This window comes from Pipistrellus hanaki, assembly GCF_964339955.1.
Source record: "Pipistrellus hanaki genome assembly, chromosome: 14".
Taxonomy (NCBI): Eukaryota; Metazoa; Chordata; class Mammalia; order Chiroptera; family Vespertilionidae; genus Pipistrellus; species Pipistrellus hanaki.
Window position 1 is genome coordinate 33,904,569 of NC_140516.1, and position 19,631 is coordinate 33,924,199.

General features: G+C 39.2%; 1 protein-coding gene across 1 annotated transcript in view; it reads left to right on the forward strand.

Moving 5' to 3' along the window:
- The first annotated feature begins 13 nt into the window (after positions 1-13).
- Positions 14-19,631, forward strand: part of LGI1 (leucine rich glioma inactivated 1) — a 39,185-nt gene continuing 19,567 nt past the window's right edge. The window contains exons 1-4 of the mRNA XM_084903921.1: positions 14-463; positions 856-927; positions 18,771-18,842; positions 18,943-19,014. Of these exons, the coding sequence (XP_084760047.1) occupies positions 249-463; positions 856-927; positions 18,771-18,842; positions 18,943-19,014 (431 nt within the window). The 5' untranslated portion in view covers positions 14-248. The remainder of the gene's footprint in view (positions 464-855; positions 928-18,770; positions 18,843-18,942; positions 19,015-19,631) is intronic.

A 19,631-nucleotide genomic window follows, 5' to 3' on the forward strand; every position in this document is an offset into this window, starting at 1 on the left:
GTCGGCTCTCTGCTCCGGCAGTTGGATCCCTCCCATCTCGCAGCACCTCACAGGTCTCTTCCCCGAGCGGTGCATTGCTGGATCGAGGAGCAGCTCACGAATCAGCTGCAGGTCCCCGGTTTGAAAAGCAGAGATACAGAGGCAGAGGGAAAAGGGTGGACTCCTGTGTGACCTGATCTCAGAGCAGAGACAAGCACCAGCTGAATTCCAGAAGCCCTGTTCATGTTTGGGGAGATTTTTCCGACTGCATGGAATCAGAGAGAAGCCAGAGGATGGGAAATGCCTGCATCCCCCTGAAAAGAATTGCTTATTGCCTATGTCTCTTATCTGCGCTTTTGCTGACTGAGGGGAAGAAACCAGCGAAGCCAAAATGCCCTGCCGTGTGTACTTGTACCAAAGATAATGCTTTATGTGAGAATGCCAGATCCATTCCACGCACCGTGCCTCCTGATGTTATCTCATTGTAAGGCCCGTAAGCATTTGCTATCTAATTTACGATTTAAAAATTCCAGCCAGTGTATTTGGGGCTTTGTATGTACTGGTAGGAGGGCATGGAGAGAGAGATTCCTCTCGCACACTTGGCCATTTGACAGTGCTAACATTTTGCTGCATTTAGAGATTTTGATTTTGATTAGCTGCTACGGAACATGCTTAGGTACCCCCCACCCTTGAACATTATTATGAGAAACCTGTGGCAGATTCATTTCTCCTACTTCATCTGGGAAGGAACAGTAATGGTACTTCATAAAAATAGTGTCAAAATAGGGACTTGTTTTTGCTAAACCGGATTAACACAAGGTTTGTTCTGTGTGTGTGTGTCTCTTTGTGTGTGTGTGTCTGTTTGTTTTCTTTCAGATCCTTTGTGAGATCTGGTTTTACTGAAATCTCAGAAGGGAGTTTTTTATTCACACCATCGCTGCAGCTCTTGTGAGAAATATTTATATCATAACTATTTTTAAATATAGCATATATTTGGATAAGCCCTCTAGTAAAACTATCTTAATATTAATTTTGTTGAATGTGATTATATTTCTGGAGAGAAAAAGATTATCAGTAAAGTGAGAGGTCCAGGGGTTTGCGTGAAGCGTGACACCCACGCTGCAGGTTGATTCTTGCAACGGGAAATTCACTAACCTGTAATGCTGTCTACTTCCATGGCTATGCATGAAGTTGTGGGAACGTTGCCACAATGATTCCAATTTCATTCCACTATTTTACTTTCATTTTTGACTTGGGAACTTTGGTTATTTTGCCCTGGAGTTTTTGAATTAGTCAATACAGAACCCAGCATAACATATGTGCTCAAGATGTTGTCTCTCGGGGATCTGGGGCAGGCTGCTACTCTGTGTGATTTAACATTGGGGAGGGGGGGAGGGAGGGAGGGAAGACTTGGTTCTTTCTAGGTAATTCCATAAAAGATTAATTCTGGGGAGATTGTTTTCTAATCTTATCTAATTTATAATTAGTTCCCTTGCAAGAAGGGAAAGAAAATATTAATATAGGGTAGTGCAAAGGATTAATCTCTGCTGTTGTGTTTTGAGTTAGCCACAAGGGAACTACATATTCAGTCTATGTCTCAAAATAGTCAAAAAATAATATTTCACTCAGGTCTCCCCACAGGCATAATGTCACATGTACAATTTTTTCTGATGTGTAATGTTTGGCTATTGGAGTGCTAGTTCTCAGAGCAGGACCATGTGGAAGTCAAAAGGTCCCCCGTGCTTAGATGTCAGGCAACAGTTCGGGGCTGTCGTTAACATGCGTCAGGAGGGAATCGTGGATGAACTAAGTTTGGGTTATCTTAACTGCATGATTCAGGACCCACGGTTTTGTTGTTGTTGTTGTTGTCTTGCCTTCATTGGCCATTTTGGCTGTGTGAGGTTGTACATACAAAGCAGACAGCATGGTTTTGAAATTAGAGAGATCTGTGTGTAAATTTTGTCCCACCACTTACTAGAAACTAGATTTGTAATCTTGTGCAAATGACTAAATCTCTCTGAGCCTCAGTCTTCGCATCTGTGAAATGGAAGTGACAACACATTAAAACATTGTAATCAGAGATAAATAAGATTTTAGTAGATGAAATGTTTGGCCTAGGGCCAAATGGTTACACATTTTATAAATGGTAGGGTTTTAAATGTTTACAGAAAGCTAAAAAAAATCACTTGACCTATTGTTTTGTCTATATGAAATGCCAAAACTGGTTTAATTACTTTATTAATTCACAAAGATGATCAGGTGTTTTGATATTATGTAACAGTGTTGGTTAATGCCCTTCTACTAGCTAATGTCTTTGAATGATTTACAATTGAGTAGACTATTCCTAAGGGATTTATGAGTTTGATTAATGGCTAGTGATATAATTAGGGGAAGTGTTAGCACATTGAACAAACTCCAAAAAGATAGTCTTTAGCACTTAAAGTATCAAGGTCTCTAATGCTGAGATTCTTCCATATAATAAGAATTGGTTGTATCTGAGTAAGTGATAAATTGTGCTGTTGTTCATTTGTTAAATAAATAAATGGCTCATTAAAAAGCATCCTTTTTGCCCAGGCTGCTCAGCCCACTGGTTAAGTGTTGACCTTTGAACCAGGAGATCACAGTTCGATTCCCAGTCAGGGCAAATGCCCAGATTGCAGGCTCAATCCCAGTAGGGGGTGTGCAGTAGCTGACCAATGATTCTCTCTCATCATTGATATTTCCATTCTCTCTCTCTCTCTGAAATCAATAAAAATATATTAAAATTAATAATAATTTTTTAAAAGCATCCTTTTGATTAGCTAGGGCATCCCCTCCACCCCTTCTCCCAGGATAGTTAAATAGATAAGTCTTAAAATTCAAGAGGTCAACAGCATACATAAAATTCAAGTATGTCAGTCAGCACATACTTCTGATATTCCCACACTAGCTGGACTTTAGCTCTAACACCGAAAGCCTGAATTGATCAACCTAATCAGTGAGCACATCTCCACTCTGTTTTTGCTGGGTGGACCAGCCTCAGCAAGCACAGATGCTGGTCAATGTTATAGAAATAGTTCCCGGCTGCTGCAGGGTAATGTGATTACACGTATTTAGAATCACAGAGGGAAGCCAAGGAACTGGTTTTTAAATAGCCCACACAGAGTGCCCCTGTGTCCCATGCTCCGAGTTCCTATGGAACATTCCAGCCCTTATTTCTGAAAGCAGTTCAGGTTTCAGAAATAACAAAAGGGAGAGTAATTCCTGCCCTGTATGTCCTTACTTAACTCACTTTGGCTAACTTCCATGGGACAGATTTATGCCGGGGCTGATCTTATGCAGAATGGTCAGGAGTCAAAGTTTGTCTCTAATCTCCAGGACCCTGTTTAAGAAAGATTTTGCTCCCATTCTTCCTGCCCGGTGTCTTCTGCTTCCTCCCATCTTTCCTGTGGAAATAGTAAGCTCATTTTCACTGAGGAAATAAATGCTAAGGCTCCAAACGTGAACTGCGCCAGAATCATAACAGTGGTGAAAACGGATAGTTCACAGACAAAGGGGGTTCTCCTGTGGCACAGGGCCATCTTAGTGCTCTGAAACCCCCTGTGGGCTGCCAATCCCCATTAGAACAAGATGACCCAGGGGCCCTAATCTGCCTTTGAATGACTTTGCCAGCAGGTCAGTCCACCATGGCATGGGGTTTGCAATGAATTCTAACAGCCATTTGTGACCACAGATTACCAAACTGACCTGTCACATCCTGCAAAGTGATAAACTTCAGAATCAATTCTGCTTGATTGACATACAAAGTCAGTTGTTTTCTTGCCTGTTGTTGAGCAGGGAAATGTTCCACTCCCATCATCCACCATAACAATCTGATAAATCCATTATGGCCCCAAATGCTTTTTCAGACCTTCTGAGGAGACACGATGAGAAGTACTTTTGGAAATGTCCGCCTGGGGTACTGAGGGAAACAGACACGATTCCTCCTTAAGTTACACACAGTGTCTGGGGAAAAGATCCTGATGGGCCGTGGCTGGCAGTGTGTGTGGGAGAACAACAACAACAAAAAGCCCACACTCCGTACAGAGAGGAGAGAAGGAATAAAATTATCTAATAAAAATTTATCAGGTTAAATTTTAATGTATAAAAGATATATTTTTATTAAATGTATAAAAAGATATATTTTTTAAAATATCTAACTTATTGTTTTAAACAACCTTAAAAAAATGCAATTTCATTGATGTTTTCCTCAGGGCAGGTTGTGAAACAGAACCAGTGAGAACAATTATTCATCCTGGTTTGCTTTTCGTGATAGGGAGTGATGCTTGTAATGGATGCAATTTACAGAAATGAATGTGTTTTCACAATTACAGTCCTGTTCTTCTCAACTACAGACTGAAATCCCCAGTGATACATACTCATTACAGAAGTAAAATTCAAGTTTAAGAGTATAAAATGTGGCCACATTGCCATTTGTTTATAAAATTTTTAGTAACATAAATGCCTCCAACTCTTAAGAGTTATAGCCCTAGTTGGTTTGGCTCAGTGGATAGAGCATCGGTCTGTGGACTGAAGAGTCCCGGGTTTGATTCCAGTTAACCCTGACATATGTGTGGGTTGCAGGCTCTATCCCCAGTAGGGGGCCTGCAGGTGGCAGCCAAAAAGTGATTCTGTCATTGATATTTCTATCTCTCTCTCCCTCTCCCTTCCTCTCTGAAATCAATAATATAAACTGAGTGACCATATTATTATAATCTCTGAACACATAATAATCTGGCCACTCAGTGTATATCCTATATAAAAAAAAGGCTAATATGCAAATTGTCCCTTCAACCAGGAGTTTGACCAGCCAACCTCCCATGTTCCCTCCCCCTGGCCAGGTTGGCTGGACTCCACCCATGCACAAATTCATTTACTGGGCCTCTAAATATATATATATATATATATATATATATATATATATATATATATATATACACACACACACACACACACACACCCACACACACACGAGTGGCCAGATTATTATGTGTTCAGAGATATAATCAATAAAAACATTTTTTTAAAAAGAGAGAGTTCTATTTGCAGGAAGTAAATTACAAAGCTGGTGCTGGTAAGATGCTAAAAAAAAAAATCTGTACATAAAAATTCAGTGTGACCAGAAAAAAAAAGTCTATTTATTCTAATAAGATTTTATCTCGTTTGAAGCAATAGAACCGACCCCTCTGGGGAGAAAATTTATTATTATTTTTTATTAATCCACAATCAACTTAAGTATATAGTCCATAAAATATCAAAACTGAAAATGAAAATGCTAACAACATGAACAAGATAAATAATAAATCCATCCTTACTAAAGTTTTATACTTTAGTTCTTCAAAATACCATTTGTCCAGGTAAAAATATCCATGGCCTATCTCACCTTTATAAGGATTAGCCTCCTTTTCTAGTCCTCTTTATATTACAAGTGAAAGAAAATGTAGCACTCTTCAATGATTACTCAAGCCAGACCTATTGGCTAGGAGGGCTTCTAGAGGAATTAGTAGCTGGTTATGGATGAGCATGCTTCCTTTTGTGCAGAGCTAATGCCCCCACAATGGATCAAGAAGTAAAAATGTTAGTCATCTAGGCTGTTTTGTCTACAACTTTTTCAATAACCCATAACTCTGATTTTTAACTTTTTTTAAAAATATGTTTTTACTGTTTTTTTTTTTTTTAGAGAAGAAGGGGGGGGAGAGAGAGAGAGAGAGAGAGAGAGAGAGAGAGAGAGAGAGAGGGAGAGAAACATCAATGTGAGAGAGAAACGTTGATTGGTTGCCTCCCACAGGTACCAGGACTGACCAGAATCAAACCCACAATCTGGGTATGTGCCCTGACCAAGAACTGAACTGGTGACCTTTCAGTGCATGAGACCCTCAACCAACCGAGCCATGCTGGCCAGGGCTGATTTTTAACTTTTTAATTAATTGTAACTGTGCAAACTAGCCCTGTACAACAGATGTTTTCTCTAAACGCAATTCATTCTCTCAATTCTTCAGGCAAGAAACTTAAGAGTTACTGTCCCTTCCCCTTTCAAACAGCAGGAGGATCTGTTACCTCCTCTGCACCTGAGGGCCATGGCCCTCACTGAGGCTGCACTCATTGTGTCACCGGCTTTTGTGGGAGCTTCTGTACTAGTTCCCTACATCCTAGCCACCTCCTTAATGTTACCTTCCTAAAATACAGGTCTCATCATGTCACCCCCATGCCTTGAAGCCTTTAATGGGTTCTTAGAAACAGAATGTCTGAACACCTGATTTGATATGAATAGAATATGGCTATTTGTCCAGAGTCCTCTCTGACAATATTGAAACACCACATACATACATACATACACACACACACACACACACACACACACACACACACCCCAAGATCCATTCCCTGACTTCTGTTTTCTCAAGGTCTCTGGGCTTAGCTGATGTCTCCAGTACTTTGTTATTTTTGGAGCTATTTGTGCCTTATCTGTCTGTCTCTCTTACAATAGCTAAGCTCTTAGACAAGAGCCTGGCTATTGTAAGCCTAGACCTTGCAAACCATATACAGGGCGCCCCCCCCCCTCCCAAATGTATAAACACTTTAACAGCTGATAGCTCAATTTTGAAAATGAAATGTACTTTAATAAACACTGCCTTTATAATTATTCCAAGTGTGTGTATACATTTTTGGGGACACATTATATTTGTTGAATTCAATCCATAGTTTCATAGATTTTACACTAAAACTCCTGTTTTTCTATCAGTAGACAGCCTTGATTATGTTCACATTCTTATGTTTGGTTTTTGCTCTTCTATTTCATAAGAACTGATAGTTTGGAGGTTGGAAAGTAGTCTGAACAACAAAAAAAATCGAGGAGATATTTGCTTATTACATTAGAGCGTCAAACTTCTTAGACAGAAATTTCCAATGTGCCAGAACTTAGAAGGCAAGATCCAAAAGAACCACGGGTAGAATCTTTTTTTGTCCCATTCTGACTTCTTTTATGCTTTGACATGTAAAAATATCATATTTAGGCTCTAGGTTCTTTTTGTTAAAATTGAACTTATTGGGGTAACTTTAGATAATACAAGTATATAGGTTTCAAGTGTACAAGTCTATAATACATCAGCTGTACATTGTATTGTGTGGTTAGCCTCTCAGGTTCTTCATTTGATTTTGGAGGCTGACTGGTCTCTCCTGTGAAGAGAATTCCCCTCTCTCCAATCTGACAAGACATCCTACGGGAAATGCTGGTTAAGTAAGCGTTATGAAGATGAAAAAAATTTCATTAACACAAAGATAATTTCCTCTTTGACTTAATTATATTTGCTTAGGTAAAACAAGTATTCATTCATTCACTGTTTAGCAGCAAGCAGTTAACAAAATGAAATCAAAAGCTTCTCGTTTCAGCAAACACATTTGGGGTTCTACTGGGCAACAGGCACAGCGCTGGGCATTGTGAAGGATACAAAGATAAGTGGCATCTCTCCCTCCCCACCTTGATATGACAGCTCTAAGCTGGCAATGATCTCTAAAAGGGTAAATTATGGGGCGAAGGACCGAGCGGGCAAGGAGCGGGGGAAAAAAAAAAAAGGGTAAATTATGTTTTGCCTGTATTGGAAAGTACTGTAAGGTAGTCTTGATAAGCTATCTTTTTTTGTTCAAAATGTTATTCAGTTGAATAGTGCTGATGGCAGTGCTTGCCAATTATTGTCCTGCGGCTGCAATAGGCTACAGAATGATTGCAAGGGCTTTACAGTGACAGCTGAGGTATCAAAATGACTAACCCTAGTGAGCCAGCAATGTGGCAAGTAGCACAGAACACAGGTTTTTGTGGTCAGATAAACGTGGGTTCAAATCCTCGCTCTAGTTTTTTTTTTATTTTAGATGAACTTAATCAAGTCCCATTATCTGTAGCTACAATATGGGGAATAACCATAGTACCTATTGTACAAGATTACAATAAGAATTATAGGAAACAATACATGTAAAGTGCTTGGCACAGTTCCTATAACTTGATAAACATTCGCTTTTATTATGGTATCTGAAGATCACTTTAATTTGAATGACCGTAATATCAAATTAGCATCTGATCATGTAGGTTGGATTTGTTTACAATCCCAAATTAAATTTTTGCTGTTCTACACATAGGTCTCCATCAGAACCTGCTAAGAAATCTTTCCTTCAACTACTTCTCATGGGAAAACATAAACTATTTACCTTTCTGGGGATAGAGGGAAAAGGGCTGAGATAAAACAACTAGCACCACATTTTTTGTAAAACAGGTCAGCAGTTGTTTAAAGATTAGCACTGGCCAGTCTTCAGATGAGTGGTTCTGTGGTAGGGTAGTAAAGGCCTGAACTAGAAGTCATGAGAGATGGGTTTGAAATCCAGTCCAGCCACTAATGGGCTGTATGACCTTGGGTTGGTCACAAAATATTCCTGGGCCTCAGATGTTATATGTGTAAAGTATCAGAGCTAGATTAAATTATGGTTCTCAAACTCAAATGCCAGTGGGGATTGGGATAATATGGTAAATGAAGGAAACAGCTGGGTATAAGACAATAGAGAATGGTAGTGACTACAATAAGCCAGAGAAGACAAGTCTTATCTAAAAATGGCATCCTTGCTGAAACCGGTTTGGCTCAGTAGATAGAGCATTGGTTTGCGGACTGAAAGGTCCCAGGTTCGATTCCGGTCAGAGGCATGTACATTGGTTGTGGGCACATCCCCAGTGGGAGGTGTGCAGGAGGCAGCTGGTCGATGATTCTCTCATCGACATTTCTGGCTCTCTATCCTTTTCCCTTCCTCTCTGTGGAAAATCAATAAAATAAATTTAAATAAATAAATAAATAAATAAAAATGGCATCCTTGCCCAGCGAAGTGGCTCAGTTGGTTGAGCATTATCCTGTGTACTAAAAGGTTGCTTGTTCCATCCCTGGTAGGGGAACGTACACAAGGCAACGAATCCAAGTTTCTCTCTCACATCAATGTTTCTATCTCTCTCTTCTCTCTAAGCATGTCCTCAGGAGATGACTAATTAATTAAAATAAAATAAAAATGGCATCCTCAGCCCCAGCTGATTATTGCTGATGAGAATGTGCTACACGAGCATGAAGCCAGTTTCCTAATTTTCAGTGAAAAGCAGAAATGTGGAAGCAGATTTTGAAGCAGGATAAAGAGCAAATAAAACATAAGTTGGCATTTGAGAGCTTCACAATTAATTAACTAAAGTCTCTTCCTAGCTTAAAATTCTATTGTACAAACAGTTACTATAATATAATATAGAAAAATGGTCTTGTTAAGGAAATGGAGACAATTTATTGTATCAATTCTAACAAACCAGTAAATTAGATTGTTAATTGGAAATTGTTCATAATATGAAACTGGCTATTACAAAGTTGTTATTATTTTTAAAAAATTTTATTGACTTCAGAGATAAAGGAAGAGGGAGAGAGAGATAGAAACACCAATGATAAGAGAGAATCACTAACGGGCTGCCTCTTGCACGCCTTCCTCTTGGAACCAAGCCTGAAACCTGGGCATGTGTCCTTGACTGAAATCGAACCTAAAACCCTTTGGTCTGCAGGCGATGCTCTACCACTGAGGCAAACTGGCTAGGGCACAAAATTATTATTAAAATAATAATGTAGTTCCCGATTTCCCAAGCAGGTCCATTGGGACTTTACCAGGACTTCCCCATGGTGTTTGATGACAACACAATTTTTCAGTATCTCTCCCACAGAGCAAGGGTTGGAAAGGAAATATTAGGCCCATTTACATGGCAAAAATGGCAGGTGTTTGCCTATGCACAATGTTATTAAAAAGCAATGAGACTTTAAAAAGCTAAACAGGTTAGCCCTAACCGGTTTGGCTCAGTGGATAGAGTGTCGGCCTGCAGACTGAAGGGTCGCAGGTTGGATTCCGGTCAAGGGCATGTACCTTGATTGCAGGCACATCCCCAGTAGGGAATTTCTCTCTCATCAATGTTTCTAACTCTCTATCCCTCTCCCTTCCTCTCTGTAAAAAAAAAAAAAAATCAATAAAATATATTTTTAAAAACTCATAGTTAAAAAAAAATAATAATAAATAAAAAGCTAAACAGGTTAGAATTTATATGTACAAAGAACTCTTAACGTACAGAGAACCCCTTGTAGGAGGTCACAGAGTCTTCAACCTGTACTTCTGTGGCTAACTATTTCTAGATCCTTCCTTGAGAATTGTCTTCACTACCAGTATACAAGCCATGCAATTTTTAAAGCAGTGAAGTTTCATTAGAGGGCATGTCATTTTTATATTGCCTGACACTAAGTACTTTATATGTCTGTCTTTTCTTTCTCCATCCCAACCCTGCGAGGGGGTTTGGTTACCTCCATGTTGAAAGTAAAGTACTGAGTCCTAAAAGAGTTAAGTAACCTCCTCAATGTCACATCCCTAATAACTGGAAGAATTGGGCTTAAACCCACATCCTCCAATTTAACCACTTCTATTTCCTCTTGAACATGAGTCACTGGGCTTGACTTTGCATAGTTTTGTCCCCAAAATCAATTTCCCTTTCAAAGGGTCAGCCTCTGCCACTGAGGAGGGTATTCGGGAGAATGTGTCCTAATTCCTGCAGACAGTTACTGAAAAGGAGTTTCAAAAGCCCTTTCAAAGAGTTGGAGCATTGCTGGCAAGAACATGTAGTTTCTCTGGGACTCAACTCTCATTTGTATGTGTAAGCTATGGTCCCATGGGCAGGGGGTGGGAGGGAAGAGAGGAAGGGGGTGAGGGGGAGAGAGAGGAAGAGCGCAAAAGAAAAAGGACTTATTTACTTTAAAGTGACACCTTAGGCCAATGTTTCCTAAGCTTGTGTCCCATCAAACAGTTGTCTTGAGAGAAAAGGATTTTATGCTCACATAAATTTGGAAAACTGCATGTTCTCTCCCTGCTTGGCTATGCACCTTGGCATGGAAAAGAATCTGGACTTATTTTATATTGTTTTACTTTTCTTTCTTTAAATTTTATTTTTATTGATTTCAGAGAGGAAGGGAGAGGAAGAGGGAGATAGAAATATCAATGATAAGAGGGACTCATTGATTGGCTGCTCCTGCACGTTGGACTAAGCCAGCAATCCAGGCAGGTGCCCTTGACCAGAATCGAACCTGGGACCCTTTGGTCAGCAGGCTGACGCTCTATTCATTCAACCAAACTGGCTAGGGCTCACTTTTCTTAAAATCCCATAACATTGGTTCGGGGGACTACATTTTGGGGAATCTATGCCTTTGGTAGTCATTTTATTTCTTGGCTTAATTATTTATACTTCACCTGTTCTAGAAAGTCTTGCTAACAGAGCTTAAGGCAGGCAGAAAGAAACCCTAAAAGCTACCTTAAACCAACTATCTCCACACAATTCTGTTAGTGCAGGTTCATTAAGTGTGAAAACGGGAACTCAGGCCTCACCACCAGGCTATCCACCCTGGCAAGCAGCTCAGCACACACCAATTCTTTGGGGACCTCCCAGTGCATGCTCCTCCATCTTTAGATGGAAATAGACTCTCACTGGAAGCCCATTCATCAGGAAAAAGATTCCTGAGCTTAAATTTACAATCTCACTGTTTTTCTATGGAGCGGTTTCCATCACAGCTATTTCCCAGACAACTAACCCAGCATTTCCCTGGATGCATTCCATGAATATTCTATTTTATTCATTTTATGTAAAGCTCAAAGATAAAAGGGTCCCATTTTCCGTAAGACTGGGAAACTGCATATTTAGTTTCCTTTTAAAGAGTTGTTTTACTTAAATATAGAAAGATGCATGTAAAAACGAACCTCAATTAACTTCACTTTCCCCAAATTATTTATTTATTTATTTATTTATTTATTTATTTATTTATTTATTTGTGTCATGTAAAATCTTTCTACCCCAAAAGATCTTGCATTTCAGGGCACACACTCTGGGACTATCAAGCAAGGCTCTTTTAGATTTTAGTGGATACAGAGCTAATCTGATGGGACTAAAAAGTGGAAGCACAGCCTTGCCCAGGACTGTTACCAGCCACCCTGGGAAGAGTGTGCCTAAGCACAGCGTCCCAGCTCTGCAGTTACAAGCTTCATACTACTTTACCTCTCACCTCAGTGTAGAAGATAAAACCTACACTATAGTGTTAATTTGAGGCTTTGAATGAGAATTCAGATCCTCAGAGGTGGTTAGCTGCTAAAGAGGAGGCATAGTACAGAACAGGTTTTAGGTAAAATTGAAGTCCCTTCTTGGTGTTTCAGGACCAGGGCAATGCAGGTTGAATTTTTTCAACACCAAGAGGTGGGCTGTTTACTAGGAGTTATGCCAACTCCTAGAGAGAAAAAGTTTGACTGCCCTGGGATGAGAGGTAATATCTGTAAAAGCAAAGAGGTAGGCATGCCAAGATCTTTGCTGGTGGACATGCCAAGAATACTCGTAAGGGAATCTTTGCAAATCTAACACCTACATTCTCATCCTGGCCCTGCTGCTAACACAGGTTAAGTCACTTAACTTCTGCAGGCCTCACTTTCTTCACTTAAAAAAAAAAGAGGAAATGAACTATATATCTTACATTTGAAGAGGTGCCCCCACCTCAGATTTATGTGGAGCTGAAAGTAAAATTATTAATTTCCCATCAACCCAGGTTGAAGGGGTGGTAGTAGACTTAAGGATTAGCTGAATTACACTGAAAATGCTTTTCAAGGAGCAGAGTCAAAAAGAACTGTGAAGCAATGTGCTGCTGTGTGATGCTCCCCATTTTATTGCTTTCCTATCTGGAGAGCATATCTTTTAAGTATTCAAATGTAAATTATTCAAGTTATTCCCACCACACCTGAACTTAGACTGTGCACATTTAACTCAAGTGAGTCATCAGCCTATTATTAATTATCATTCAACCATCCCTATTCTTTTGGAAAAAGGAGAATATTAGTAACAACCAAAGTGTGAATCATTTAGGCAGAGGCAGTTCTAAACAAGTTGGCAAGCCCTCTAGCTGTGCCCACAAATATTCCAAGAGCTGTAACCTGTGTATCTTGCTCTTATCTACATATAGATGCACATATAAACATACATACACACATATGTACCTGGAAGTATGCACACTCATGTTTATTCACACTGCCCATGGTTGCCCAATTCCATGGTGATGCCTATCACAGTAACCTTGGGCAGGTGACAGTCTTACTGAACCATTTCCCTAGCAATAAAACTAAAGTCCTTCACTGTATCAAGAGTTCATCCAGTCCTGACATTTCATTTCAATCTGCTTAGATATTCTCCAGCAGAAGCACTGGAGACATGCTCATATACATCATCTCATGCAAGTCCTTTTTTAAAAAAAAATATATATTTTATTGATTTTTTACAGAGAGGAAGATAGAGGGATAGAGAGTTAGAAACATCGATGAGAGAGAAACATAGATCAGCTGCCTCTTGCACACCCCCTCCTGGGGATGTGCCCAAAACCAAGGTACATGCCCTTGACCTGAATTGAACATGGGACCCTTCAGTCCGCAGGCCAACGCTCTATCCACTGAGCCAAACTGGTTTCGGCTCATGAAAGTCCTAAATATATTCCAGGAAGTCTTTCTGTTATTATAATACTTATTTTAACAGGCAATGAAATGTATTCACCTACTTAATGTATCATGTGCATAATGAGTGGCAGCTACAAGCTTAGAAACTAGATTCTTTATTCTATATCTAATCAATGTGGTCTTCAAGTGACAACTTAGTGCTCACTCTTCTGTTCTTCATCCAGAATGGTCCTCATGAGGTGGAAGGGGAGAGGATATTGTATGGGACAGCCCCCTAGTTTATCTCCCCTTCTTAGCCAGGAGAATCTGCTTTGGGTTGGAAGATAGGATACAGCCCACCCATGGGCAAATGACAATTCTGATGGTAATCAAGATGTCACAGATGACTAGACAGAATTTGAAGAAGTGGGTGTAGTTAGAGCCATGGGGCCCTGGCGTGACCATTTGGCAGTCTGATTTGAGACAAAGAGACATTTTCTCAGCAGGGTTACCATTCCCATGCAGCCATCTGTAGACTTACCACTCCCATGCAAAGCCCATAGCTATATACTATTACATGAATGAAGCCCACAATGCTGCAAGTAAAGAATCATGCATCTTTCAAGTTAGAAGTGACCTAAAAAGTTATCTAGTCTAGATCTTTGATTTGATGATATAGAGAGGAGGAGTAACATGCTCAAGGCCAGTCAGAAGATTCATAGCCATGTGGGAATTACAACCAAGGCTTCCTGATTCCCTCTTCCGAGTGCTCCTTCCCAGTCCCTAGAAGAGATGAGAAGCAAAGTAGGAAAGTGCTTCAGTGACCAATTGGCCTTGACACTGACGCATGTGCCTGTCCAGTACTTTCACTTCTGTGGACCCTCACCTCTGGCCTCTCAGCTGGATAATGGGCAGCCTTAGTTTTAACCTTCTTCTGATGTAGCCAGATCTTCATTCTCTGTCCTTTGCTCCCCAGGCATAGAATGTAAGCAGAATCCCTAAGGTTGAGAACAGGTACCAGTATTTTTAAAGTTCACCAGGTCATTCAAAGTGTGACCAAGATTGAGAAGTATTGGTTTAAGATTTAATACAGATCTAGAGGGCTCCCTGCTCCAGCCTTGACACACACCTATCTTTTGCACACAAATCTCCTTCACATTGTGCTCTCTTCTAAGTGTGTCCTGTACACACTTCTGCCTGCCATGTATTTAACTCAACCTGAAGGCATCCTTTCTCCTCCAGCTCTTCTGCCAGCTGGCTCCATCTCTGCTGATTCTTAAACCCCGTGAAGAGACTCATCTTTAGCCCAACTATCTTTTGATCCAGGCTACTTGGGCTGTGCCATGCTGACCAACCTCAGAATTAGCTACTCTGAGTAAGAAGCTGAGTCCTTCTTGCCCTAATAATCTGAGGAGAGAGACAAAGGTTGTATGGTATAAAGCACAGATACCTGGGCTGCCCCAAGTCTATTGCATGTGCAGATGGGATGGGTGGGCACAATTTTTCTTATCAGGGACTGTGGAATTCTTTAACATATCTGATACAAAAACAAGTTATAATATTGAAAGCAGATGTGTTCAGAAGAATCCATAAAATATTAAGGATCAGAGTTTCATCCACTTTATAAGACATGCACTTGTAAAGTCTTTTTAGCTTTACAGAGGATAATAAAATGGATAGCCCACTTAAATGATTTAGAATGCATGTATAATTTTACACATCCTTATCCATGGAATCTTTGTCTACAGAAAACTACAACTGAATTTAGAATTGAAGGACTGCTATTCATTATTATCTCAGACAAAGGGAAAAATTTTCACTTTTATAAGAAAACTTTTTATCGAAATATCATATACATAAAGAAAAGTGCAGGCCTGGTCTGCATGGCTCAGTGGTTGAATGTCATGGTTCGATTCCCAGTCAGGCTAGATGCTGGGGTTGTGGACTGGATCTCCAGAGTGGGGTGTGCAGGAGGCAGCCAATCAATGATTCTTTCTCATAATTTATGTTTCTCTCTCTCTCACTCTCCCTCTCCCTCTCCTTTCCTCTCTGAAATCAATAAAAAATTGTAAAAAAAAAAAGAAAGAAAGAAAGAAAGAAAGAAAAGTGCATATACCCTACATATACATCTCAACTTTTTAAAACTTTATATTTTAGAGTTGTTTTAAGTTCACAGAAAACTTCAGAAGACTTAGAGATTTCCTATATAACCCTTACCCTGACCCATGTATAGCCTCATCCATTCATTACCAACTTCCCCCAGCAGAGTGATAGATGTGTTACAATTGATGAACCTACATTATCGCCCAGAGTCCATAATCTACACTGGGGTTCACTCTTGGTATTGCACATTCTTTGGGTTTGGGAAAATGTACAATGACATGTATCCATCATTACCGTGTCATACAGAGTATTTTTACTGGCCTAAAATCATCTGTGCTCTGCCTATTTAACTCATCCCCTGCCATGATTTTTCAATAAAGTGAACATTCTTATAACTAGCACCCAGAAACCAAACATTATAACTATTCCCAAAGACTCCCCTTATGTCTCCTTCCAGTTACTACTTGCCTCCTAGGGTAACCACTATCCTGACATAAATCAGTTTTGCTGGGGGGTTTTTTGCTGGGTTTTGTTGCTTATATAAGTATTATCTTATAGGTCCTATAGTATATACTATTGGAGATACTTCATTGTGCTCTGTTTTATTTCCCTTGACTTAAATTTGTGGAAGTCATCCATATTTTTGTATGTAGTTGAAGTTTTAATCAGAAGTTTAATCCTTGAAATCTATTTCAACAAACATTATTCTGCCAGAAACTGTGCTCAGGGCTGGGGAGACAAAAGCAAATAAAGATAAGTCCTTGTTCTTACCAATCTAGTAATGTGGTAATGCCCAGAATTTAATGTAGAGTGAATTCCTCTTTGTTTAACAAATATTTATTCAATATCCATTACGGCACAGGTAGTATTATAGATGGTAGGGATAAGCAAAAACAAGCAGATAAAAATTCTAGTGGAAATACCTACGTTTTATTTCCCTGACATGTGTGGGCAGGTTCTGCCCACAAATATCCATTTCCCACTCTGTTTTACATCTGATTCAACATAAGGGGAACTAGTGAGAGAAGCTATTTCTCTGGTGACTTGAAGTGCATGATTATGAAGTTTCTGGTCCACCCACGAGACAGTTGGTAAACCAGTGAGCATGGGAAGTATTTCTCTGTATCTATTTCTGCCTTATTCCATTCTCTCCACCCCTGATGCTATCTGTACAGAATGAAATGAAAATGTGGAGCCTCAGGAAGTCTTTGGATGTTAGCTTATCTTGGAGTACAGGCACATAATCTTCTTGTTTTACAGAACCACGAAGAGGAGGCAATTGCCAAAGTTGTGACTAAAATCATACACACTTGAAGTTGTTTTAACTAAGGGCATTTAAAATGTATGACTATTTGTCAGTGTTGACTTTTCAGTGGTGAATTACTTGAGTATAAAGCTATGACACTGGAGGGAGGGAGGTAAAAGAGAATACAATATCACTCCAGGATTGATAATTTAGGAAGAAGTGCAAGAGATCATCTAGTTTCATTTGCTTGGCTCATGTCTCCCCCCATTTTTATGAAAAATTTCAAGCATAAGCATATAAAAAGTAGAGATAATAAAGTTCACTCCCATGTACTCATTTTCAGCTTCAAAAATTATCACCTCATGCTCAATTCACCTCTAAGTCACGGCTGTCTCCTCCCCTGATTATTTTGAAGCAATTTCAGATTTCAAATAAGTTATTCATAACTGTTCAGAAAGCGAGGTCTCCTCCTTTTAATCTCCTTAGTTAACAGGCTCAGAGAGATGAAGTCACTAAACTAGTTAGTGTGTGTTATTTTTAATTGCTACACTACAAAAGTAAAGGTCAAAAATGTTATAGCAGAGAATATTGAACTTTCAATAGTGCAATTAAACAGTATATATGAGATGTGAATTGTCAAATTATGTCTAACATCTGGTCTGGTCCATGATCATGGTCACGTTTTGGACAATAGTTACAGATGGAATATGAGATTCCCCTGCACAAGAAACTTAACATGTAGACTGAATGTTATTATAAATTTGTCATCAGTACATTTAAAACCTTATTTTTCATTTGTATTATTTTATCTATCGATTTCCAAAAATTAATGCTCACTCTAAAAACCCGCTTTGTGTTGTTTAGCCTATGATCATCTCTTTTAAGCCTCCCATTCAGGAAATCGGCAAGTTTTCCAAAGAGTTCGACAGGGTGTGAGGACTGCTGGTTAATGTTCCTTTTCATTGGTGATTTTGAAACCAAATCCCTGTGGATTTTGAATTGCAAATAAATTTGTCCAAGTTAGTGTTCTTTTAAACTATTTAGTAATAAACTGGATCTAAGACTGTTCCTAAGCATTTCCCACTCTGTTTTACATCTGATTCAACATAAGGGAAACTAGTGAGAGAAGCTATTTCTCTGGTGACTTGAAGTGCATGATTTGCTCATTATTTCACACCTTCAGCCTGTTCTGTTCTTTAAGTTTATTTATTTTTTAAATTTATCTTTATTGTTGAAAGTATTACAGATGTCCACTATGAGTTTTTTGTTTTTTATTTTTGTTTCTTTCCTCCCATTGACCCCCTCTCCCCTGCACCTGCTTTTCCCAAGCCTTTACCACACTATGGTCTGTGTCCATGGGCTATGCATATATGCATGTATGCAGTTAATCTCCCATCCCCACCCCCACCTTCCCTCTGAAATTCCTGTTCTATTTTCATAGAAGGAGTTTAGTTGATGTTCATTGAGCCAGTATCAATGGCTCATCTAAGAGATATCATAGTGGCTTAAAATCCAGAAGCACCATTGTTTGGGATGGTCAGAATGTTCCAGAAGTTTTTAGGGCAAAGGAAAGATTCCTAGTGTGTGATTTGTTTTGTTTTTGGTTTTTTTTCATGAAAATGCATAAAATGTTGATTTGGCTGTCATAGTGCCCAAATTGTATCTCAAAAAGTTACCTAGGGCATGTGGCATCCATCACTGGGATGAGTGGGCCACAAAGCCCGCCTTCCTGGGTGAGCATTTGGTGAGGAGATAATTGGGGATTTTAAAAAAGCTACAAAAATTACCTAAATAGATAACATTTTAGAAAGCAGACACCCAGGCATTTTTCTGTACACAACTCCCACCCGATTCTTTGAGAGATAAAGCAGCATAAATTGACAATCTGTCAGTTTAACCATTTTCATTGTGTACTCTTTCTGGGCAGGTTATTCACATCCAACTCCTTTGATGTGATCAGTGATGATGCTTTTATTGGTCTTCCACATTTAGAGTATTTGTAAGTAAAAACAACAACAACATTTTTTAACATAATGGTTCAGGACAAGTGCTCTCAGATTTTTACAGCTGGCTGACAAAAATGTTATAACCTATTGCAGATTCATAGAAAACAACAACATCAAGTCCATTTCAAGACATACTTTCCGGGGACTGAAGTCATTAATTCACCTGTAAGTATAAAAGTTGCTATTACTTCTTAAGTTTGCTAATAACCTGTGGGAACTTTGTGAGTATTCCAGGAACATTTAAGAAACGAAAGCAATTTCTCTCCATGCACACTTGTATTAGCCAGTGTGTGTTCAGGAAATTGACTACTATTAATATGATGAGTCTAAACCAATCTAGTGCAGGGCAATTGTGTGACTGAAATAACATTCTTATTATCTAAATCTTTATTCACTTCATGGATAATTATGGGTTGATTGTATAGCTTAATTTGATATTTTGCTGATTTCTTTTTCTGTATATACCTTGGCTTTATATATATTTAAACATATATTATAACCTCAGGCAACTGAACATAGTACCTGACAACTTGTTTATAAATTGAAATATTTAATTATTCAATGGGTGACTAGAGTCCATTGTTCTTAACAGGAGGCAATTTTGCTTCCTAGGGAACATTCAGCAATATCTAAAGACATGTTTGGACATGTTTGGTTGTCAAGCCTGGAGAAAGTAACTGCTTCTAGTAGATGGAGACATCGATACTTCTAAATATCCTACAGTGCACAGAACAGCTCCCACAACAAAGGATTCTACAGCCTAAAAAGGCACTGTGCTGAAC